The following is a 19,291-nucleotide window of genomic DNA, read 5'->3' on the forward strand; positions in this document are numbered from 1 at the left end:
TGATCTCACTTACAGTAGGTACACTCCTGGTGACTGATGGATATGCATATTTATAGGAAGACGATCTAAAACTTAAATCCTCAATGAGCTGACACTTCAAAGAAAGAAGCAGGAAGGAAGCAGGAAAAAAGCTAGAAAAGCCTCTTTTTTTTTAAAGAAATTTGGCATCAAGCAACAAAAATAAGTTTTTCTTTCATGTATAGTTAAGCATATTTTTATATAATACATCCTTTCTCAGCAGATATATGTATCCTGTTTTACCATCTTGTCCTTGAAAATCTCAAATTAATTCCCTTATTTGTTAAAGGAAGATGCCTGTATAATTTGTTTACATTTTGTAGTAAAGCAATTATTCATCCACAAATGACATTTTCAGAGTTGGCAATCAAAGAGCACAGTGTGTCCAGTCAAGTGTTGCTCGTTCATATGCAGGTGGTGTGGCTCTGCTGCATGCATTGTTTGTGACCTTCCCACTGGTGTCTTGATGTGCAAAGCTCTGTGAAGTAGAAGTGTTCCTCTTTAGTGTTCTTCAGTTTACAGAGCAGAGATTGCTCAGTGTTCTCCGGTGAGGACGACGCTGGTCATGGAGAAAATAGCTGTGAAGCAGGCAATGCACACTGACATTTCGCCCCATTCACACTCCGGCACACACAAACGCACAGACACAGTCACATACATCTGGATACACAGATGAACAAGTATACAAGCTGTTTTTTCAGTCAAATTGTGCAGTACTTGCCTACAGAATTGCATTCATTACCCACATATGACTCAGGATTTACTGTCATATCAACAATATCATTTTACACGTTTCTGAGCAAAGTGCAGTAGGTAAATACATACTGCATGACTCTGCGTTGTATTTACATTGAACAACATTGACATGCACACAGTTCTTAGATAAAGACCCTTAGGAGGTACATTTCATGAGTGATCCTGCATGGGGAGGAAACTGTTTCTATACACCCACACCAGCTGGCAGGTTATACACACGATTCACTATCAGCCTGCAGTGAAGCAATACATGCATATCAATGCAGTGTAACTCTTGAGACTGAGTATTTGGAGGATTACATGCTCCGCAGTTGGTTTGTGAAGAACAGCACATTTAAGTGTTAATGAAATTTTCTTTTTTTAAGTTTTTGTGAGCCTCTTTCACTGCCACACAAGCTTCTATTTGAATCACACTTGAAAGCCTTTATTTCTGCCTTGTGTATCTTTAGTAATTGTTTTCTCCTGGTTGTACAGTCATTTGTAATTTCAAGTTTGCTTTTGAAAATTGTTTCAGGGCAGAGATTTATGTTTGTTCATTTTGTATTTCTCATCAGTCATGACTGTAACCAAATGAATCAGGACACCAGGACAACACATTTATTTTTTATATTCTTCTTTTCTGATATTTCCCGAACTAAACTCAACTGCCTATGTCCAATCAAGTAAAAGAGCAAAGGACCCTCAATATTCTATGAAGTTAGAGTTCAAAGTTAAGTGCAGGACTTGTAATGAAATCTTGAAGCTTAAAAATATCTCTGCTCTGGTTTTGATCACTGGTACCTTTTTCTGCTTAATATTGAATTGAAGGTCCAGAGCAAGCTTCTCGAGGGCCAACAGTCTTTCAGCATTTTGTATAAACCTCCCCTCACAGATGAAAGTTAGTCATGTAAGCTGCCTATTAAGATTCAGCAGGTTGTAAATGTGCCAAAATGAGACGTGCAGTTTCTCCTGCACCAGTTTGAACTGAAGCGGTGGCACCAATAACACACAGCGTGAGAGTTTCACCAAACCAACTCGTTTACAAATAGTTTAGGAAAGTTTTCAAAAGCATTTCATAAAAGACTGTTTTAAAATGTATGCTGTTAAATTTACTGAACTAAATCTACTAGAAAAGTAACAAGTAACAAAATGTTATTGCAATACATCTTGTTGATCAGATGACCCCTGGAACAAAAACAATTATGTGGATATTTTTTTTATGTGGAGTAATTTAACAAACTCAAAAAATTGCATACCTCTTAAAAGCTTACTGCTTTTTAATGACATCTCTGTATGTTGTGGAGTACAGTGCATTTCTGTGGGAAAGGAATTTGGATGAGCTTCCTGCCGTGGGGGCATACGGGCTGGAGACTGAGGGGTGCTGAGGCCAGAGAGGCCTGTTGTTTGGCCTTGGGCCACCATTCTTGTCCTGTCAGCTCAAATCTCAAAGACCACTCCAAATGGTGTGTCAGATCCTTGAGAATCCTTGTCCCGCTAGCAGCACTGATTAAGAATTTAACAAACATCAGCTTTGCAACCTAGGACATAACTCAAAACGTTGACCGTGTGGAATGGGATTTTTAAAGATGAGAGATAGCTTAGATTCAAGGGACAAACTTAAACTGAGGTGTAACAAATGAAATTCAGTGAGTTGGGGTTTTATTCTGCAATTTTTACATGATGAGCATGATGTCTAATTAAATATCTAATTATTTAACATTGTCCTATTGCTCTTCCATTTCTTCATCATCATGATTATCATCTTCTTCATCCTTATCACCACCACCATTTGTATGATTAGAGTATAATGTAAATTGCTTACAAACTGTGTCAGGACATTGCTACATTCAGTGGTGGAGGTTGAATGGAGGGTCCTAATGTCTCACTAATGGCCAACGGTTGTTGTCCTGGAAACCAGCTCAGATGCTAATGTAGACATCAGCCATTCAGTGCTGATTATCACTATGAACTGGGTCACAAAATGACAAATAGGATGATTTATTCACTTGTAGGTCACTCAGTTTGTTATCCTGCCGCACGGTAGTCATTCTTTAATTCTATTGACAATGGACATTTTAATGAGGTGTTGGGCACCTTTTCCCCATTTTCATCTCTTTTTCTCATCCATGTGTTTTTTCTCTCTTCCTATTAGCTGGCATCTTGGGACTCCACTCGTGGCTTGAATGGTAGCCTAAAGGAGAATCGCATAGAGAGCGGCATGCAGGGAGTGACACTCAAGATTGTAACATTGCTGGTAAGTGGGAGTAAACTGAATCTCTTGGCACTTGACCTGCGTAGGAGAATATTTGAGAACGAAAACATACACCACAGCATATTAACATGTCAAAACAAGCAGAAAATATGATTACATATACTTTAAAAAAACATGGGAATCAACAAATAAAATCCTGGCTGTAATAGTACTGTGTCAGAAACCCCTGGTTCTTACCTTCACTGAGGTAAATAAAGATGTTCACTATTCAAGAATTTACAGTAATATACAAAAAAAAACCTTGGTTCAGTTATCGCAAGTGGATGTGGAGCCAACAGGAACAATGTAGCATCTTGGAGAACTGGACCTCGTATAATCTGCTTTACACTGTTTGGTAATGTTCACTGATATTTTCTCTTTTGGAAAAGAGAATATAAGGTCCTCTTCTCCATCTTGTCCTGTGAATCTAGAGCATCAGAAAATAAATCCTTCATTGCAGCAGTTTTTCTTAAACTAACTTCACCACTTCTAGCAGCAAAGCCTTCCTCCTCTCCATCTCACTCTTCTCCTCCCACTTTCTCTGCTTTTCCTCCTCTTCACACATGATTTACCTGCACCATATTTATTCACATAAGTTCTGCTCTGCTCTCTCCTGGCAGTGTCACTTAATCAAATCATTTGCCCCCTGCCCACTTAAACACATCCCCCCTCTTCAGTCTCTCTCTCCCTGTCTTCTTTTTACTCCTCCTTCACCCATTTAAATCTGCCCTGACACTTTCAACCCATAAAGAAGAACCATGGTGTGGGTGCAATAAATTTAAAATGGCAATTTCCACGTTGATGATCCATAGCAGTTGCCATGGTGCCATGTGATACAGGTCAACAGTTGCTGACGAAACTGTTTTATTAAGATGAAGTTTAACTTAGATCACCTTCGAAGCTCTTCATGAAGGTGTCACCCCAAAGTTCTTAAGATGACTGAATGTGTCCTCGCCTCAGTCGCCAATCCGGCCCCGAGGAGATCATGCATTTTGAGAAATGACATCCCTGTGATTCAATACACACACATTCTTATGCTTTTTCCTCACTTTGAGGGTAGATCTAAGCCTTAGAGACAAAATCAGTGCACCTTCACATTTCTCAACATTATCATTATGTTAGTATTGTTTTCCATAAAACTCCTTTAAGCCATTGTACAATATTTGTTTAAACAGGAAGAACCTTTTGTGATGGTGGCAGAAAACATTCTGGGCCAACCCAAGAGATACAAAGGATTCTCGATTGATATCTTGGACGCCCTTGCTAAGATCCTAGGCTTCAAGTACGACATCTACCAAGTTGGAGATGGGAAGTATGGCTCAGCACTCCCTAATGGATCCTGGAATGGCATGATGGGAGAACTCATTGGAAAGGTTAGTGTCTTTTCTTTTTATCTCAGTCTATGTCCAGATGTTTGTCCAAATCCTGTTTCTGGGAGTCAAGCCACATCCTTGTTTCGAAATGGGAGCCCAATTATAAGGTTTATTAAAGTGGAAAAGATCAGAAAAACATTGCATGGCCAACATCTGGAAATCCATTTTCTCCCATGGGTGAACATCTGATTTCTCCTTTTTGAAGGGAAACTGATTAAGTTTTAAGAACATAACAAAGGCTTTTCTGAGTCATAATGGAAATGGGATTTTAACTTTAAGCTACAGTATTTACCCCATAAAGTCTTTTAGGTTCAAGTTTCTGTTGAGAATTTCAGATTTGTTATTACTGGAAGGCCCATGCACTCTCACCCTAAAATCTTTATACTATTGTTTATCAAATGGAGCTGTGCGATTGATCAATGACAGAGTGAACACTGTAGTGTTACTGCCATTAGACCACGTGTTCACTGAAATGACTGAGGAACTGATGTTTATTGTTTAGAAAAAACAGACTTGACATATGATAAAATACATGAATTATGTTACCTCAGATAAACTATATTACATTTATTAATTATTGATGACCATGTTATCCAGTATAAAATGGCAGAGTCAAGCAGAATGGATATAATACACACTAAAATCCAAGATTAGAAAGAAAGTGCTCTTGAGTCCAAACCTCCATGAAGGCCTAATGAGCTCCCCGGTTATTTGCTTCAAAGTCAACAATGTACTGGGTAGACAATAGAGTAGTTATATAAGTTAAAGGCAAAGTTTAGTTTAATAATAAAGAAATCTCATTGTGTTAGAAAATCAAAAGGTTTTCTTGAGCATGAAGGTGCACAGAGGGATGGTCTGTCTGGGTAAGTACTTGAGAGATGTAATTTTAAATTTGAAAATGTGGACTGATGGTTGTTCTTGAGGAAAACCACTAGCGTTAACAAAACGAATAGATTTCTCCCCTTTGGGATTGAAAACCCGCACACCAAATGTCCTTCCAATTTGCCCATTACCTTTGGAAATATGTCAGAAGCACTGACCTGATAGTGTTTCTATAAAGAAGACAGAAAATGAAAAAGCATACAGTAGTTACTTTTAGAATGAAGTGTGATGTAAGCTGAAAAGTTCCAATGATGGTGACAGAAGAACAAAGGTCACAGGGTCCTCAAAATTAAGTTTCATTTTCTTGGGAGTACTTGATTTCAGCCACATGTTTTCATAATGTTGTCACAGATGGATAAACCAGCCTCACCTCCTCAATGGTGAGAAAACATCAACCAGCTCATGTAGTTAAATAGTATAATATCATATCAAATATGCTAGATTGATTCTTTTTCAATGTCTAACAACATATAAGAAATTCCCAGAAATGGTATTAAGTTACTAAAATGGGATCATGTGACTCTCCACCCACAGCGAGCTGATTTGGCCATATCAGCTATCACCATCACTCCCGAGCGCGAGAGTGTGGTGGATTTCAGCAAGCGCTACCTGGACTATTCAGTGGGAATCCTGATGCGCAAGTCAGAGGAGAAGATCAACATTTTCTCTTTACTGGCACCATTTGACCTGGCAGTGTGGGCCTGCATCGCTGCAGCCATCCCTGTAGTGGGCATCATGATCTTCCTGCTCAGGCGCATCCAGGCAGTGCGCTGCCAGAACAGTGCAGGAGGCCATCCGCCGCCTTCTGTCTCCACGTCACTTCAGAGCGCCATCTGGATTGTCTACGGTGCTTTTGTGCAACAAGGTGGGTGATATAGTTTTATTCTGGCAACAAAAATATGAAAAGACAGCAGTTATAAATCATGTATTTGGACAGCCGAGGCTTGGCAGGTTTCATTCCTCCAAACCATACACCAAACTCTTTCTAGTTAACACTTCTCTGTTTGAAGGTGTGTTTTAACTGATAAAGTCAGTGGCATTATTGAATGTCAGTGGCATTATTGAATTATTGAATGCTTTTGGCCTTCAGTGACACATCACCAAGCACCAGCCATGCAGTTCTTAAATGTGAAACCCCTAAATCTAAACAGAACAAAAGAGAAATAAAGACAGTAAAAACTACTTGAAGGGATTAAGGGTAGAAGATTAAAATAAAGAACAAGTCCAATTAATTAAAATGCACATGTGAATGTCTGTATACAACAAATGCTGATTCAGTAGTGAGTCAGTTAGAGGCACAACGCCCACCCTAGCATTTTCTAAAGGTGCCCTTGTCAAGGAGAACATGTCTTCTTTAGGCCTGGTAGAGATCCAGGTATGTCCGGTTTGGATAAATGACTACTTCAGCAACTGATGTTAAAGCCTGAACTGCATCTATCAAAGTCTGGCACATTGCCTATGAGCCTTTTTTAACCCAACACCCACTATATTTCAAGAGAAGCTCAATTCCATGTCTTTTCTCTGCCTTTTTTCTCCTCGTTCTCCTCTGGCTCGTGTTCCAACGTTGCCACTTTTTGTTCCAGTCAAGTGGATTGCATTTTTTTTCTTGGGATGGCGTGGGTCACTTTGATATGGATCTGACTCTTGATGCTTAGTGTGCCATTGTCAGAGAGCATAAACTTGGCAACTGTATCCCCCTTATGATTTCATAATGATATGCCAACACATGGCTGGGTTTTGTTGTATGTTCTGTGCAGATTAAACTATCCACCCACAGATGCACTGACTTTCCTCACTGCCTTTTTCAAGCAGGGACTGCCTTTCTTTTGTTCTATAAGAAGGTCAGGGAGGGTAGGAAATAGTCTGGAACTGTCTTGGAGAAGTGAAGAAAATAACACGTTTCTCATATCATTAGAGAATTTAATCAATTTATTTCAAAGATGAAAGCGACTGCACCACAATGGATCTTTGCAGTAGGGTGAGATCCAGTAAAATTTCATACACATTTTACATTTGATGACCTTAAGAAATCAGTCAAAGTCATATATAATAAAAATGACTGATGCTAGAGTGCTATGCATCTGACAAGGCCCTCAGTTTTTTTTCCCAAGCTGTCCTGAGGGTGCAGCCGCGTTGATTGTGACACTTTCGGACAAATATGTTTTCATTACATTTCACACTACTGAATCTTACAGATGACATTTCTATGGATTTACTCTTCAAAATTAGAATGTGTGCTGACATTTTTCTCATGCGCCTCATACACTGTTTTTTGGATATTTGGAGAGAAAGAGTCAGTGTGACAGAGAAAAAGTGAAGATAGCAAAGCTATTGCGACAAACCAGTCTTTTGCCCTCAAAGAAAACAAGGGGAAGCAGAGGATTAAGGAGATGAAGGAAGGAACATTAAAAAGGCAGGAAGAAAAAGGAAGCAGGAATATTAATGATTACTACACTTTGGAAAATAAATGGATTGGGATGTGCAGAGACAAGTAAAACTGTACAAGTAACATTTCAGGGTAGATGGTTTTCAATACACTAAGCTCTTGAGAAAATAAGGGATGAAAACATAGCGCAATTACACAAATCATCATATCCATGCAGGCGACTGCTCCAGTGTTACATACAAAAATGAGTATTATCTCCAAAGTGAGAAATTACAACTTGTAGCAGCTTTAAACATCAATGGTGTGATATGATTAACCACTTATTACTAGTTAATTCACCCACGTGTACCACTTCATGTAACCTAGAAAAAAAGCAGGGCTGAAAGAAACACTGTACAAACGGTTTTATCACTGTTAGAAACATGAGGAAAAGACACCAGCGTCCATTTTATTCATAATTTATGACCATACACCAGAATAATCAATTAACTTACCAGACAGACACAAAACATGTGGATGTCTCTTTTTGCATAGAATTGGCCAATCTCCTAAAATACAAAAAATCTTGCATTTCAAAACATAAGGCATTAAGATAAAAAAGGTCTTTATTTTCTTGGCTCTTTCATAATATGAGAGCTAATTGAAACAATAAAATCAGGATACAAGACCATAATAATAATAAGCCATTCCCACACATTTTGGCAGCATTATGTCTACATCACGTGTTACTTCAAAATGTGTTGGGGGATTGCAGTTTGTATTATTTTTAGCAGTTATACTAAATTAGAGATAGTTGCATTAGATCTTATGTGGTGATAGGTAATGTGAAGCTGTACAGTACATTGTGAAGAAGATGATGAGGAAGATGATGATGGTGTGTGCAGTTTTAATACTAATGCCCTTATACCTGCACCTCCACAGGAAGTGACTCCATCCTGGGGTCGGTGGCTCTGCGTATCGTCATGGGCAGCTGGTGGCTCTTCACCCTCATTGTGTGTTCATCTTACACAGCAAACCTAGCTGCCTACCTCACCGTGTCACGCATGGACAATGCTGTCAGGTAAGACACAATACCTTCAATTAACTTCTCAAATGAAACATCAACCACCTTGAACACTTCACATGGATAGTTAAAATAAATGATGAATGAATAAAATCCATACAGCAGAGGCAGAGATATTGCCTGTTTGCCTGCTAAAGTAGACTCGAGTAGAGTAGAGATGAGTTGCGGGCTACTGAGGTGTTGTGAGCTCACCTCTGTCTGACTCCACACCCCCTGATTTTTTCAGCCACAACCAACACTGACTCAAGTGACATCATTTGAGGCAACTTATTAGAGTTCGAGCAGCTCCCCCTGGAGCCACTGAAGGCTTTGTACAACCTTTTCCTATATGCAGTAGTGCTCCTCAACACCTGTAAATAGACTTTGATGTAAAGCTTAAGGGCTTCTGCATGCTTTCATGTTATCATTTTTATTGTGTGTGTGTGTGTGTCTTGCAGTGCAATATATGTTTTATGTGTGGAGTGTTTTCTTGAGGTAGCATACATTACATTTTCCAATATTTTAACCAAAGGAACGAGTGCTGTAGCTCAGGCTCAAGGTTCGTCTGTGTGCATCTCTCATCATCTCTTTCACTTGGCACAGATTGTTTGGTGTGACTGCTTTTCTGTAATTTTTGACTTGCTGCCTAACAACTAGCCTGTCCTCAGTCCAAATGTTATTTGTCAGTAAATCCAATTTGGTGTGCCGTCTCTCTCAAAAGAATGGTCAGAGAAGCATTCGATTACATTAGGTCTGTCTTCAGTTGAACAAATAGTAACATGTGGAGTGCTGAGCAGCCCACACCTCACGTGTGTGTGTGTGTGTGTGTGTGTGTGTGTGTGTGTGTGTGTGTGTGTGTGTGTATCTATTCATGTTTGGATTACCAATTACTAGAACATTAATTTTTCTCATAGTACATTGGGTGCAGTTTGGGGAATGGAATCAGCCTTACTTCATTGCATTTAGGTGTTAGAGGGTTGGGGAAAGTGCACTGTGACCAAATTTTAAATTGGAACAATCAAAGCACATGCTGAACATGTCCATATCTGCTGTTCTCAGTAGTAACTGCTTTATAAAATTTGTAGCCTGTGTGGGATTCACTTCCTGGCCAATCTAAATTCATTGTGCAGAAAATCTGAACATAATTTAAGCAATAAATCCTGAGGCATCCTGTACATTCCTGAGAGATTTTGTGGAGGTGATAAACTTTTAAGATACACTGAGAATACACTTTTTGTTTATTTGAGAAAAATGTGAGAAGGGTACAGGACTAAATCATCCTAAAATAAAAAGTTTATTTTAATAGCGTACGTATTGTTTTCTTAATTGCAAGAAGAAGAGCAAATCATTGCAATCCCAAAATATGTTTATTGGTTTATTTAACCAGTGTGTCACGCTTAGCTTAGGAGAGAGCCTTTCTTTTGTACTCCATTGCTTTCCTGATGTGCATAAGACACTTCTAAAATTGCCCAGCATCAGGTCTTACTTAGCAGCACAGTGTTCAAATTAACTCTGCTGCTCCATTTCCTAATTACATAATCTGTGTGAGTAAATACTTTCTAAATGTAAAACTTGATGTGAACACATTTGCACACCATCATTTGTGACGCTGACTGTGAGTTGCTAGTGGGCTTAATAATTCTCCCACCTAACCTCCAAATTGTGCATGTGTGCGTGTGTAGGGGTGGGGGGACTGAAGAATTATGCCTCAGGTTATTTGAAAATTGGCCACTTCCTTTCTTTTTAGAAATGCTTGTGGCCAACTTGATGATTCAATAAACTGAGAGTGGACAGTAGGTCTTACCATTAACAATGATAAAAGCGGGCATCTCTCTGAAACACCAATAATTGATTTTCTTTTATGAAGTCAATGTTTATCAAAAAAACAAAACACAGATGTAATTTACCACATAAATCACAGCAAAAGCAAATCTAGTTAAGCCCATAATTGCCCTAAGTTTTACTTTCTTTCAAAGAGGGAGAACTTGCTGCCTTTGCATCATTTTCACTCACAACTTAAGATCAGGCAAAATGGAACATTAGTTTTTTTTCTCTTTCTCTACTAGAATTCACCTCCTTTGAGGGAGAAAACTGCTTTGCACCATCACTGAACCACTAGGGGACAGATGGCAGAAGAAATTTATACAGTAAATTGGGTCTTTTGTGCAGGCCTATTGCTGCCTTCCTCATTGTACAGAGAAGCATAGGTTGACTTGGAAGAGGAAGGGTTATTTGTAACTCCTGTGGGGAGCATGTACAGCACCATCCCGGAGAACACAGGCGGCATTTACAGAGTTGGAATTGAGTTCTTTCAGTAACGGATAGTAATCTTCATTTTTGTGAAAAGCATTTGTAAGAATGTTGGGATTAGGTATAGTAATGTCTGCTTAAAAGAAAATACTCCAAAACCAGGTTCTTGCTGTCTGGGAGTCATTGTGGTTGTGGCAGAAAGGCTGGGCTGCCTGAACCAGGAGCCAAAGGTCTATGACAATGGTGTATTGCAGTATTAAAATAGGCAGAACAGGCAAGATTCCCTCACTGTTCACTTCTAGGCTCCATTTTCTACCCTTCTGTGCTCTACCAGTCAATATTGTCTATGAATGTAATATATTACACCTGGTGACCAAAGCACTACTAATGTATGAAGTGCCTGACAGAAAAGGCTGCATATCTCCAAATCTACTCTAAAATGTATCCCATAAAATCATTCAAACTGGAGTTTGTCCTGCAGCATGAATCCAATGTCCAAACCTTGGAAAGTTTCTGCCAAATGTGTCTTGAATCTTATAGGATAGGTTAGGTGCAGTCCATCGCCCTTCATTTGAAAAAATCTAAAGTCAGTATGTGTTTATGATTTTTCATGGAGAAATCATCTTTCAGTCTTCTAGACAAGTCAGTTCAAGACACACTTTGTTTGTGTGTGTCTGTGTTTCTAAATGTGTGCCTGCATGAGCCCTTAGTTGGGTGTAACAGGAACAATTAGCAACTTTGTCTGACGTACAGTGGTTAATTAAGCCACCATTTGTATATTATAAATTTGGTTTAAACACTACATGGCTTTTCCCCCTTTTGTTTGCTCTTTCTAGAAATAAGCCTTTACGAAACACCTGAGCCTTGGGACACAGAGATGAAATGGTTTCCTACCAGAACTATTTGTATGATGTTCTAGTGTGAGAGGGAGCGAAAGAGAGAAAGTCACGTTTCTTAAAAAATGATTTGTCCCCCAGGATATCACATGGACTAATACTAATTAATGGATGTCTTTGGCTGAGCTCTCTTGTTTTTTTATAATGTTGTTTTAACTCTTTACTCTTTATTGCTATGGCTGATTTTACATTAAGTACAACCATGACCAACTGTGCAGGCAGCAATTTGGTGCCTTTGATTTTGCCTGGAACACCTTAGAGGAAACTTGTGACATGCACACGCAAGAGAAGACAATTCTTTACATGCATGTGTCTGTAGTACTGCAATACAAAGAGAGAGAAAGAGCATTGGTTTGTGTGCTAGGTTGGTGCTGTGCTTCTTATAATCTTTGTCCAGCCATTATAGATAATGAACAGAGGGCTGGGTTGGATCTCTATGTATTGATCAGGAATCAAAGTGTATGTTGCATTGCTTTGAGAAAGAAAAGCCAAACAAGAAACAACACTTACAAATGGGTGGCAGATGTCCTCAGTACAAGACAATGTCTACTTCAAATAGTCACTGTCTGATAATATCACTTGTGAGTGGTTTAATTTTACCATATCTTTGATTTTTAAAATGTGCCATCTGTCTATTGTTTTTCATATTTTTTCTTAAATTACAGGGGCTTTCACCTCTTTTAGTTATTCTATTTACTCCAGCTGGTGGATCTAAATATTTATAGGATTGATTTATCTCAGATCTATAGTTCCACAGTGCACTACAGGTCCCAATGTTTGTATAGTTACATAAAAGTAGGCTGTTAAGGCTGAGCATTTTACTTGGTGCAGTAAAGCTTGCGGTTTAATCTAACAGAATAAGCTGGAGACCATGAAATATCCAGCACGTTGTTTCTGTCTCGCTTGCTTTTTCCACAACAACCACTGTTACACCATATAGGCTTCTAATTAAATCGCTGAATTAGTCCAACAACATCATCTTGAGATAAGCTTTTCAATTCTCTCACTTTTTAGAGAATTGGGGAGAAAACAATTTTAGTTGTGTAAACATTCTGGTGCTTCTCTAGTATGGTTTTCTAAAGAAATGTGGAAAATGCACAGAGGCAGTACATCAAACATATGAACCCAGTACAAGTCATGGATGTAGGTAATCTGGGTAGACCGCCATTCCAATTACACTGGAAGCAAATTCTAATTAAAAGGTCATTGGCATTTAGCAAATATGTTGCTGTACAAAATTGGAAATTATCTTTACATATGAAATATGGCTGCTGCAAGGAGCCACACAGCATCTGCATAATAGGCATTTCAATCAGGAGAGAATAGTTTTCAGATATAAAGTATTGTTTATAAAAAGTAGGTTATAGTTTGGTGCTGACTCCATTAGGGGTTAATGCTCAATCATGGGGATTGAACCCCATAATCGGTCAGCAACTTAACCTCCCAACCTGGTCAACATTACTCTGGTCGCAGTCATGGTGCTGGTAGTGCTAGGGAAAGTGGTGGTCAGGGAAAGCTTTGGCGTCGACATCAGAGCCAGCAGGCAGCACACTACAGGTGCAGCTAATTTGGTTGATAAAGAGCATGCTGATTAGTGATTTGCTCCAATGTGCATAGGAGAGGGAGGTGGTAGTGTTACGCTTACTGATTGGATGGAGTGAAACAGGAGGGAGCTGAAACTTGAATTTTAAACAGAGGGAAAAATCTGTATATGCAAGGATATAAGCCAGGAGGCTGAGGCGGGGTAATGAATAAAAGTGAAGAGGAGTGTTTCCTAAGTCAGTGACTTCTTGCATCATGCTTGTAATGTAATAAGACATGGCTTTGATTTTAAAGGCTGACAAAGCAGAACAGCTTTGTTGGCAACAAAAATGTTTGATTTGCAAAAAATATTTGTGCAAGAAAAATAAAAGGTTAAAACTGTTTGACAAAATCATTTGTAAATAGTTGTGTATATCAGGCTTTTATATTAATAGACTGCTGTTGCTAATGTTACTCTATCAAGTCATCTCAGCATCAGAACTGGGTTGCCACAGGGATTTATCCTTGGCCAGTTGCTGTTTACATTATACAGAAATAACATAGTTGTTCCTTCAGACTTAGACTTCAATGTCCATTTATTTGCTGACGATACAATTTTATATGTCCCAGGCTCCGCCCCCAGCCTGACTCGTCTTCAGTCTGCCTCTGATGCCTTCCAACTATTACTCTTTAAACACAGACTAGTTTTAAAGACAAGACCAAGTACATGGTTTTGTCTTGCTCCACAAGTGTATCTGAACATCCTGCCATTAAAACTAAATGACACTCATATTACTCTTCATGAGTCAAAATATGACCTGACAGTAGACTGTCTTTTAAGATTAATAGTTGATTGACAAATTAAATTGAGACAAACTAACATGTTATACTGTGAAAAAAAAAAGAATTTCTATTTGAATATCTTCTTACTGCTTATTACTTCATATTATTTCCTGTTTTTCTTATCAGTTTTCTATCAAATCTGGTGAACTAACTTGCTACTGTGGCCCTCACTGCAGGTCATTCCAGGACCTGTCCAAGCAAGTGGATGTGGTTTACGGGACAGTGAGGGACTCGGCCGTGTACGAATATTTCGGGGCCAAAGGCACCAACCCTCTGGAGCAGGACAGCACATTCGCAGAACTCTGGAAGACCATTAACAAGAACAACGGCTTTGAGAACTCTGTCTCCAGCCCATCAGAGGGAATCAAGAAGGTAAGTATTTATTTTGGTCTTCATGAATAAAATATTATTGGAGCCCTTCAAACTTGTCTTGCCTGTTGTTAGGTTTCTGTAGGGTTCTTTTCAACAAGCTATTCTTAGGGAAAGCAAACAATATGAAATATATGTTTAGCTATTCTTTCACAAGAAAGAAGGCATTTCTTTTTCTTTTTTCTTTCTTACTTCTTAATAAATTATATGAATATTAAAATCATGTCTTCAGCTCAGAAGAAATTAATACTATGAAACATAAGCTCAGCCTTGATGATAATTAGCTGTAGCTTGTTACTGTTACACAGCCAGGTAAGTTCAGTAAATTCCATCACTGATTGACAGAAGCATGAGTAAAGTGATATTTTTAATCTAGTGAATAGTGAGGGTTTAATTATTCTCACAAACTCAGTGTGTTGCCAAATTAACTTTTAATGTATTTTCTCTTCTCTCTATCTTTCTTAAACACAAATAAGCACAAGCACGCACACGGCTACACAGACACACAGCAGATTGAAGAATCCATAATTAAACAAACTACAATGGAGTCTAGACATATGCACTTTAAAAGCATTAAACTGCAGTGTTTCCTCAGCCATTTGGGGGAGGGGCAGCCTGCCATTGAATAAATATTTTATTTCCGTTTTATTTTGTTTACATTTACATTTTTTTCTGTTCGCAGTTACTGAATTACTATGTTTTTCTTTAGAGCTAACAAACCATCGACTGCATGCTCCTCATTCTGACTTGAGTTTTACAGTTGGATGGGAATGTGATTTCTACAGTATGTGTTTATTTATTAAAGGTCAGTGGACTTGAGAGCCCTATATAGTTGAGAGCATAGTCTTACTCTGGAGGGTAAAGAAGCTGGAGAAGTGCATACAAACACAGAAAAACAACAAACAAAAAAAAAAAACAATCCAGTAGGATATCAGACAGATTTTCAGCCGGCGTTGTTCAACAGTCTTCACTTGAGGCTACAGCACATGATCGTGTCTCTGAAAATATGCTATAAGCAGAGCTAGAAAAAAATAGCGATCCAACTATTTACATCATCTTTGTAAAGAAATCTAATGTTGTGCATGAGATTCAGTGTTCAGTGCTCTGAGTGGGAAAAATATTAAATCTAATTTCTGTGCAAATATTTTGCATGCTGACTGAGCTCTGTTTGTTCTACTCATTGTTTCTTCACAGTGAGAAGCCTGTGCCACTCTCCCAGCAACACAGGGACATGGGTTCAAGGCGTAAAAATGCAAAGAAAATGCCTTATAATGTGTTTGCTTTTGCATGTGTGTTTGTGTGTGTCTTGGGAACTTCACAAATTTCCAGGCAAAGCGAGAGTCATATGCCTTTCTGTGGGACATGGCGGTGGTGGAGTATGCTGCTCTGACAGATGACGACTGCACACTGACTGTAGCAGGAAACAGCATGAGCACCAGAGGCTACGGCATGGCCCTGCAGCACGGCAGTCCTTACAGGGACCTCTTCTCTCAGAAGTATGTCTATATACAGACATTTTGTAATGTGTTGTGATATATATCAATTACGCAGCATTCCTTTATGTTCAGCAGGAATGGTACCAGCTAATACCTCCTGGTGTTGGTATCAGCCTGTAATTTTTTTGAAATCATTAAAGGATATCTAAGGTGTGTTCCAGCTTAGCTTCAGGCATCTGTCCTGTTAACTTTGCACAGACCAAATAATTACTGAAATATGGCCACATGGCTGCATTTTTGACATTTTTATGCCTTATTATACTATGACGTTTTTTGACATTTTTATGCCTCATTATACTGTGACAATTTTTTTCACATTTTTATTACTTACTATAATATGTTTTTTGACGTGTTATACTTTACTATACTATGACGATTTTTACGTTTTTATGCCTTACTATACTCTGACGTTTTTTGACATTTTTATGCCTTACTATACTATGACGTTTTTTGACTTTTTTGTGCCTAACTAAACTATGATGTTTTTGGACGTTTTTGTGCCTTACTATACTATGACATGTTTATGCCTTACTATACTATCATGTTTTTGACATTTTTATGCCTTAGTATACGATGACAATTTTTTGCCTTACTATGCTATGACGTTTTTTGACATTTTTATGCCCTACTGTACTACGACATTTTTATGCCTTACTATACTATCATGTTTTTGACATTTTTATGCCTTAGTATACGATGACAATTTTTTGCCTTACTATGCTATGACGTTTTTTGACATTTTTATGGCTTACTATACTATGATGTTTTTATGCCTTACTTTAATATGACATTTTTTGACGTTTTTATGCCTTACTATACTATGATGTTTTTTGAGGTGTTATGCCCTACTGTACTATGACATTTTTGACATTTTTATGCCTTACTATAATATGACGTTTTTTGACATTTTTATGCCTTACTATACTATGACGTTTTTATGCCTTACAATACAATGGTGTTTTTTGAAATTTTTATGCCTTACTATACTATGACGATTTTTTGCCTAACTATACTATGACGTTTCTTGACAATTTTATGCCTTACTATGCGATGACGTTTTTTTGACATTTTTATGGCTACTATACGATGATATTTTTTGAAATGTTATACCTTAATATAATATGATGTTTTTTGACGTGTTATGCCTTACTATACTATGACGTTTTTTGACGTTTTTGTGCCATACTATGACATTTTTATGCCTTGCGTTTGACATTTTTATGCCCTACTGTACTACGACATTTTTATGCCTTACTCTACTATGACGTTTTTTGACATTTTTATGCCTTACTCTACTATGACGATTTTTTGCCTTACTATGCTATGACGTTTTTTGATGTTTTTTGACATTTTTATGGCTTACTATACTATGACGTTTTTTGATTTTTTTTTTGCCTTACTATACGATGATGTTTTTTGACTTTTTTATGGCTACTATACTTTATTTTTTGAAATGTTATACCTTAATATAATATGATGTTTTTTGACGTGTTATGTCTTTCTATAGTATGACGTTTTTTGACGTTTTTGTGCCTTACTATACTATGATGTTTTTTGACTTTTTTGTGCCCTACTGTACTACGACATTTTTATGCCTTACTATGCTATGACGTTTTTTGACATTTTTATGCCTTACTATACTATGACGTTTTTTGACGTGTTATGCCTTAGTATACTATGACGTTTTTTTGACATTTTTATGGCTTACTATACTATGACATTTTTATGGCTTACTATACTGACGTTTTTTGACATTTTTATGCTTTACTATACTATGACGTTTTTTGACATTTTTATGCCTTACTATACTATGACGTTTTTTGACGTGTTATGCCTTAATAAACTAAGACGTTTTTTGACATTTTTATGCCTTACTATACTATGACGATTTTTTCCCTTACTATACTATGACGTTTTTTGACAATTTTATGCCTTTCTATAGTATGACGTTTTTTGACATTTTTATGCCTTGCGTTTGACATTTTTATGCCCAACTGTACTACGACATTTTTATGCCTTACTCTACTATGACGTTTTTTGACGTTTTTATGCCTTACTTTAGTATGACGTTTTTTGACAATTTTATGCCTTACTATACTATGACATTTTTATGGCTTACTATACTGACGTTTTTTGACATATTTATACCTTACTATACTATGACGTTTTTTGACATTTTTATGCCTTACTATACTATGACGTTTTTATGCCTTACTATACTATGACGTTTTTTGAAATTTTTATGCCTTACTATACTATGACGATTTTTTGCCTTACTATACTATGACGTTTCTTGACAATTTTATGCCTTACTATGCGATGACATTTTTTTGACATTTTTATGGCTACTATACGATGATATTTTTTGAAATGTTATACCTTAATATGTTTTTTGACGTGTTATGCCTTTTTTATAGTATGACGTTTTTTGATGTTTTTATGCCTTACTATACTATGACGTTTTTTGACGTTTTTGTGCCTTACTATGACGTTTTTGTGCCTTACTATGACATTTTTATGCCTTTCGTTTGACATTTTTATGCCCTACTGTACTACGACATTTTTATGCCTTACTCTACTATGACGTTTTTTGACATTTTTATGCCTTACTATACTATGATGTTTTTTTTGACATTTTTATGCCTTAGTATACTATGACGATTTTTTGCCTTACTATGCTATGACGTTTTTTGATGTTTTTTCACATTTTTATGCCTTACTATTCTATGACGATTTTTTGCCTTACTATACTATGACGTTTTTTGACATTTTTTTTGCCTTACTATACGATGACGTTTTTTGACTTTTTTATGGCTACTATACTATATTTTTTGAAATGTTATACCATAATATAATATGATGTTTTTTGACATGTTATGTCTTTCTATAGTATGACGTTTTATGACATTTTTATGCCTTAATATACTAAGACGTTTTTTGACATTTTTATCCCCTACTGTACTACGACATTTTTATGCCTTACTATACTATGACGTTTTTGGAAATTTTTATGCCTTACTATACTATCATGTTTTTGACATTTTTATGCCTTAGTATACTATGACGATTTTTTGACAATTTTATGCCTTTCTATAGTATGACGTTTTTTTGACATTTTTATGCCTTACTATACTATGACGTTTTTGTGCCTTACTATGACATTTTTATGCCCTACTGTACTACGACATTTTTATGCCTTACTCTACTATGACGTTTTTTGACGTTTTTA

At 37.3% G+C, this 19,291-nt stretch overlaps 1 protein-coding gene across 1 annotated transcript in view; it reads left to right on the top strand.

The window, feature by feature from the left end:
- The window catches only part of LOC111663792 (glutamate receptor ionotropic, delta-1-like), a 236,941-nt gene that overhangs the window by 200,448 nt on the left and 17,202 nt on the right, over positions 1-19,291 (top strand). The window contains exons 9-14 of the mRNA XM_023418119.2: positions 2,906-3,007; positions 4,180-4,377; positions 5,794-6,124; positions 8,567-8,705; positions 14,374-14,569; positions 15,896-16,062. Of these exons, the coding sequence (XP_023273887.1) occupies positions 2,906-3,007; positions 4,180-4,377; positions 5,794-6,124; positions 8,567-8,705; positions 14,374-14,569; positions 15,896-16,062 (1,133 nt within the window). The remainder of the gene's footprint in view (positions 1-2,905; positions 3,008-4,179; positions 4,378-5,793; positions 6,125-8,566; positions 8,706-14,373; positions 14,570-15,895; positions 16,063-19,291) is intronic.

Source organism: Seriola lalandi, unplaced genomic scaffold, assembly GCF_002814215.2.
Source record: "Seriola lalandi dorsalis isolate HSWRI2012SDOR001 ecotype SW California unplaced genomic scaffold, Sedor1 jcf7180002054580, whole genome shotgun sequence".
Lineage (NCBI taxonomy): Eukaryota > Metazoa > Chordata > Actinopteri > Carangiformes > Carangidae > Seriola > Seriola lalandi.